Below are 7,017 nucleotides of genomic sequence, written 5' to 3'. Positions count from 1 at the left end.
CAAATACTTGTGTGATGTTGGGCGAAATAATATATCTCTTAATATATATGTACATATAATATTAAATAGTCCAGAATTATTCATTCAAAAATATCAGGGGAGATAAGATGAGACAAAAAATGTTTTTGACCTGAGAACTGTTTTCTAAACGTTCAACAAATGAATCGAATTAGATATTAATGTAAAATGTACCATATTTAACATAGAATGTTAGGTCATAATTAGAGACGTGATTTTTTAAATCAACTAGAGTGAAGACGAGATACAACAAAACATTTAATCGTTAGTGTTGTTTTCTCTTTACAACTAGGCTGACTGAAAATGTGCAATAAATTCAATATGAATATATATGCATCATATTAAACTATACGGCAAATAGAGCATATGCTAGTTATGGATAATTTAAAAAAGATAGAAGGAAAGAACAATTATTGAACACGTTTCGTAATTTCACTAGCAGCTGGGCTTCCCAAACGCCATATTTGCTTTTATTTATTTATACTAAATGTCAGTAAACGCTGATATAATTTTACACAAACGCTGCTTTTTGTAAAGCGAGTGAGAATAATTAGAAATCCATTTAACACGCAAAGCAAAGAGCGAAAAGGCAGAATAAAATTGAATCTTGAAATTATTTTTCACTTGCCGTTTCATTGTTGTGCAACAACAAAAAAGTCCGGCTAGGAAATAGGCATCACGAGTATAATGCGTGTGTGTGTGTGCGTATGTGTGTGGGTGTATAGGTGTGTGTGTGTGTGTGTGTGTGTGTGTGTGTATAGGTGTGTGTCCGTGTGTGTGTGTGGCGAAAAAAACTAGCAGCCAGGCAAACGCTATGACGCCTAAAAAAAATATTATTTGTGATGAATCTGTATGTACATCCATGGCTCAGCCAATGGAGAGGGAACAACACAGGGTTTGCCTTGTGTTGCTGAGAAATGTGAATTTAGAATTTGATGATCATTTATTTATGAAACTATAACGGGATAGTGCAGCAAAGTTACAAGCTCGCAACGACACAAATAAAACGAGTGTGCATTCATGTGTAATACTCACTGACTTTAATGGTTTACAATCATTGCAGATGCATGACAGAATCCTCTTGGACAAAAAAAAGGAGAACATACAGGTACGGGATACTCTAGTTTACAGTTGGGTCATACTACTTAATATGAATTAAATAATAGGAAGGCATTGCACTACACAGTTAAACAACATCGCAGCCTTAGAAGGTACAGAGAAGATCGTTGCTTTTTAAATTCAGAGAGAAGAAAAGAAAGGCTTTCACCCAAAGCTCCTCTTTTTCTTTTTGCTTTTTTTTCCACGAGGATTTTTAAGTCTTTTGGGTGCAACCTGACATGAAGTCACAAACATTCCTGTCTGTATGGCGATTATACCCCGCCTCCTCCAAAAATATATATTGAAACGAAAAAGTCAGCAAACATCAGTCTCGTATTGTTGTTGATTTTTTTTTTTTTTTAAATGACATCAGTCCTTTCGTGATTTGGTTTGGAAATAGGAAATAAAAAAAATTTAAAAAAAAGGAAAAAAGCACGCAATACTTGACTTTAAAATACAGATATCGTTTTAAATATTATATATTTATATATGTACAGTCATATAAAACAAATATGGAGTCAATTTTCAGTATTTTCACAGTTTTTAGAGCACTGCTCTCTAATTTGGGGGGCAAAAAGAAAAAAAGAAAAAAAAAAGAGCGGCGTGGCCGCGCATTGTTGGGATGAAAGTTAAATGAAAAACAACCAGGATGCTCTTTGAGATTTTCTTTCCGTTGTGACGCAAAGGGACGGTGGGCCAATCAAGTGGTGTGCAGGTGATTGCTCTTGGATTTACTGACGAATTTCTTCTCCTTGACCCGTCGATTCTGGAACCAGATGGTGACTTGGCGCTCCGAGAGATTGGTAGCGGCCGAGATCCGTCTTCTCTTGTCTTTGGTGATGAACTTGCTGGCCGCGTACTCCTTCTCCAGCTCCTTCAACTGCACCTTGGTGTAGGGGACGCGCTTTTTACGGCCACGTCGGTAACTGCTCACCTCGGGCGGCAGGGGGACCACATCTGCATGCGGGCACGGAGACACACACACACACACACACACACACACACACAGAGAACACAAGGTCAAATGCGCGTCCATAAAGGCACGCAAATGTCACAGCGGATAAGATCCAAACGCCGGCGTCTTTATGAATGGAGATCGCGCTTAGCTGCTCGTGAAATGATTCATCATGTAAATCCAACGAGATGCATTCACAGACGTGTGTTTCCGGGGAAACACACAACTATCCTTCATGCAAGTACAATGTACAGTGTACAACACGCATGCATGGGATAACATTGATTTCAGGGGAGAATAGTATACAGAAATTGCTATATGGTGATTCCAAAGATCTACGTGTGTGTTTCTCTCTCCTCTTTCTCTCTCTCGTTATCTACCCATCTATCACCTATCCCTCCATCCATCATCCACCCATCCATTCATCCATGAACCGATATTCCGCATATGCTGCACTGTCAATATCGAAATGCTGATTTGCGCAAGAGGCGCCCAGCAGAATTGTGGGTAATTTCGCCAAGCAGAAACAACAGTGTAGTGCTATAAGCAAAAGAGCAGCCGATCTTTGACAAATGCAGCTACTCCAAATAATCTTCACATGTTTACGTTGCTTCGAAACTACTATTTGAAGTGATATAACAAAAGAAGAGTCGGTAAAAAAGTTAATTTTCCTTCCTTGTTAGTACTAGTGGACGTTTCACGTTTGTTCAATATGGCGCTATATGTATAACATGGGGGGATAGTGAAGGGAGCTTTAGGGTGTCCTGCCTGTCATCTGAAAGGCTAAACAGTGCATATGGAGCAGCTGGGTCCGTGTGTGTATGCATGTGTGGTACGTGTGAGCGAGCGAGAGAGTGTGTGTGTGTTTTCCATACTCCTCTGGCAAATGGAAGTTAGCTTCAAGAACGAGCATATAAGTGCCAATAATAGAAATGAAGGACAGTGCAGTAAACACCTTTGAGTGGAGTTTAGTGGGAATGCGTTTGACACAATCCTAACTAAGGTAAACTCACGGCGAAATAATACGACACGCTATCTATTGAGCAGTTATTGTGTGTAACACGATGCCGATAGGAGTGTGTGCGCGCGTGTGTGTAGGTGTGTGTGTCACAAGTGGGTCCTGATATATGCAAGGCATCACAGGGCGTTGAGGTTTATTGGCACAGTCCAAACAGGCCAAGTCACTATCTTGTCATAAAGGGGGCAAAGGTTTGCAGTGCTCCTTCCCTTATTGTGCCTGAGTGAAAACTCAACTTGTGCCCATCCATCACATAACCCCCCCTGCCCCCTACCCACCCAAAAAAAAAAAAAACCCAAGGCTGCGTCCTGAGGTCAGGCCACGAAGTGGCCTTTATTATTTATTTATTTGTATTTTTTTGGGGTTGGGTGCAAGCTGTAGCCCATTAGAAGAAATAAAATTACAGGCACGGAGGAGGTTTTGTTTGTTTTGATGAGCAATTTTCTCTTTTGTTGTGGAAACTATGCCATTAAAAAAAATCACAAGCAAAATATCCAAAGGTAAACAAAGCTTTCACCTAGTTCCAAAAAACAACAACAACAACAAAAATAACAGGACCACCATCAACAACAACTACTGCTACTACTATTACTAACACTCCCCCCACCAAAAAAAAACGCACCCAACAAAATGAAAACAATCGTAAATGAGAGTCCTCCCAAGTCAATGTGATTTTACCTGGAAAGGGTGACTTCCACAGATGACCGGACTGCGCCTGGTCCTTGGAGCAGTACACCTGCCCATCCCAGCCATTGGAGAGAGCCCAGTGCTGGTAGCCCTCCATGGGAATGAGAGCGTCGTGTCGCGGCTCGGGGTGTCCGCTGATGCCGGGTACCACCGACACGTCCAGATATCCGGGGACGGCCTGGTAGGAGCTGGCGAAGCTGGGGTAGAAGGCGAACTCTTTGGCTCGGCTCGACAGCTCCTCCGTGGGCAGCGCCGTGCTGGGCTCGGCGTATTTGTCCGCGGGGTGGTACGAGCAGGGCTTCTGCTGCAAGTTGACGTTGTGCGAGTGGGAGAGCCGACAGCCGTAGTAGGGCCCCCCGAACGGGTAGCCGTAGCCGAGCGAGGCGCCCGAAGACGACTGCGCGGCGGGGCACTGGCGAGTGCTGTCCGGCGAGGAAATATCCGAGTAGACGGAGCCTTGGTGGCCGGCGATTGTGCCCGAGTGCCGTCCCAGGGCGGGGTGCGACATCAGGTCCCTGCAGTGGGTCGCGGGGCAATTAGCGCTCAGTCCCTCCATTGTTTGGCTTTTATTCGGCGGCCCACTTTCATTCGGGCTTTTTTCGTAAACGTACATCAAGGTGTCCGCCCAGCGTGGATGCACAAGCAGCGAAGTCGTCATATCAGGGGCTGCCGATGCTTTTTAAAAGTCGACTTCTCCAAGACGGACACCTCATTTCCAAGTACATTTTACGCCCGGCGCATGCGCACACGGGCGCCCCTCGTGTGTCCACTTCATTAGGGATGTGGCACGTGATACGCTAACAGGTCCTCGGCTCGGCGCACAACAGCCACAGTGAGCCAGCCAGCCGGGCCGGAGGAGCCCTTTAAAGAGCCACTGGCTCGCATGTCAGCTCTTCTCTCGCACGCCACGCGGCGCTGCCATTGGCTGCGGCCGGCCAGCCTCACTCCCTTAAAGGGAAGTTTGCACACTGAAGGCGAGAGCGGCAAATGAAAACAATCTGTGCCTTTTAGCCGGCTTCCAAGTGCCCACAGAGGCCAGGACAAGCGAACGTTTAAACACTTTTTTTGCGTCTTCAAACAGAATCACACCAAAATTTCTTATCAGAGCGTAAAATTATCTTTTTAATGCTTACTTTTTTTGGAACAAGAAGCTTTATCTGCGCCCCCCGTGTGTGTGTGTGTGTGTGTGTGTGTGTGTGTGTGTGTGTGTGTGTTTGAGAGAAACAGAAACACACAATTACACACTCACACACAAGCACTTTGACAGTTTACACGCTCCAATAGTTTCCCAAAAGGTACGAGAAGTGCACAGAAGGTTTTAAAAGTTGCACAGGCAACGATAAATGAACAATGATGTCATCTGCCTGCAATTCAGAATCATCTTAATGCGTTGAAAGAAGACAGGAAGTGCCAACAGGGCACTTACCTGTTGATTTCCTCGTTTGGAGAAAGTCGACGTCCGTTTAACCCTCCGTATTTGCTCAAATATTCTCCTGTCGTTTAGTGCACATATACACAATAGGCTAAAACGATTCAAATAGTTTATAAATCCAAAATATGCATATTAGGGGCATCTTCAAAATATCTAATATGACCAAAGTGCAAATAACACATGTTATAGTTAATATATATATACATATATTTTTGCAGATTATTCCAAAACGTGGAAGATTGGAGGCCACGTCTGCCACACATCTGGAGCAATAAAACATGAAATAAAACACCATCTGACACAAAATGACCTATATGGTTGCTGCATTGAAAAATCTGATAGAAAGTTATCAAGCAACTATAATTTCAAAATAGTTCAACAAGCGTTTTCCTAGCATAAGAAAAAAAACTTCACACGAAATGAACATTTTCGTGAGAAATATAAATATACTACTTCGTAGCCATGTCATCGCTAAATACTTCAGAACTGTAAAGTAGACATTGAATTGGGTGGATTTTGACACGATGGAGGGATCTCACTTTGGGTGCTGGCAGGCAACGTTTTGCTGCATTTTGACTGCAGTGTTATGAAAGTCAGTGTGCTGCATTGATAAGTAAGTAGATCCCGATTCCCCTCAAAATAAAATAAAAACGCAAAGAACTATGTCTTTAATTTATACGCCATGCTCCAAGTATTTGCCATCATGCTTTTATTATTAAATTCTGCACTCACTCGCGGGTCAGTGTCAAAACAGAATATGCGCCTCCGTCACAGTTTATAATGCGGACGTGTTTATTTTCAGGCACTCGCGGATTAATACTGAAATGCCGTGCGGCTCTATTTTGGAGGCGAACATTTTCCCCGAGCGAAGAGGCCGAAATGGACTTTTAAATGCCTGACGATCAACATTTTAGGCCGGCCCGAGTTGTCATAGGAAATGTGTGTAGAGCCTGCACGCCACGAAGGAAGACCCCCACCCTCTCGTCCTTTTGAGGAGAGGGACTAACTAAAGCTCTTTTGTCTTTAAAAAACACACGCACACACACACACAAGTACGAAGGGCGCATCTATAGGTGGCAGCTGCACGGAAGTCCAAGGTCAAGGTAAAAAAAGGCAGACAAACAGGGTCGTAATCAGAGTCTAGACAGGCAAGAATGAACTTCACACGATGCAAACTAGTTGTTATTTGCAGGCGCAAACATTTGCCGTGTGTGAAGGCCAGTCCACAACATCACGAGCTAGATGCAAAAGTCTTCATGACTGGAAAAAAAGACACTCGAGTGCACCCAAACTAGTCCCCTAAGACTTGTTTTTTAAGATGGACGCTCCATGATTTCGTAAACTAGTTCCTTGTTAGTTTTGGAAATAATAATTGCGCAAAGAAGAGCTTCAAAATTCAGATCAAAATTGCCCTAGATTAACATACTGATCAGTGCGCATAATCTGTTCCCCTATTCATTTATTTTAGTCAAAATAATTTATTCATATATAACATTTTGGATTATCTAAGTTGGTAATTAAAAAGCGAGAAATGCTGTGTTTTACCTCGTTGAATTTCGTACACTGATAAAATGTGTTTTCATACAATATCACTTCAAGTGACGCTTGAAAAAAATGAATTTTAAGTAGCAAGACCGTTGCTGGTGACAAAACACAGCTGCAATTTCATCAAACTTATCTCAAAGTCGAATGCATTCGTCACAAACCTAAACAATTCTCAAATTATAAATCCACCACTTCAAGAAAACATTTTAAAAAAAATATCCTCAGCTGTTTTGCAGGCTGCGACTGCATGCAGTGAACATGGAA

The 7,017-nt window shown here is 42.8% G+C and overlaps 1 protein-coding gene across 1 annotated transcript; it reads right to left on the bottom strand.

Annotated features, from left to right (window-relative positions):
- Nucleotides 1-1,035: 1,035 nt before the first annotated feature.
- Nucleotides 1,036-4,621, bottom strand: hoxc13a (homeobox C13a). Its single transcript, XM_077719078.1, has 2 exons — nucleotides 3,768-4,621; nucleotides 1,036-2,073 (listed from the first exon to the last, which is right to left on the bottom strand). Exons 1-2 carry the CDS (start codon nucleotides 4,432-4,434, stop codon nucleotides 1,817-1,819), a joined length of 924 nt encoding a protein of 307 aa, XP_077575204.1. The 5' UTR covers nucleotides 4,435-4,621; the 3' UTR covers nucleotides 1,036-1,816.
- Nucleotides 4,622-7,017: the final 2,396 nt, after the last annotated feature.

This window comes from Stigmatopora nigra, chromosome 1, assembly GCF_051989575.1.
Source record: "Stigmatopora nigra isolate UIUO_SnigA chromosome 1, RoL_Snig_1.1, whole genome shotgun sequence".
NCBI lineage: Eukaryota > Metazoa > Chordata > Actinopteri > Syngnathiformes > Syngnathidae > Stigmatopora > Stigmatopora nigra.
The sequence above is the reverse complement of the archived record's forward strand: the minus strand, read 5'-3'. Positions and strand labels throughout refer to the sequence as shown.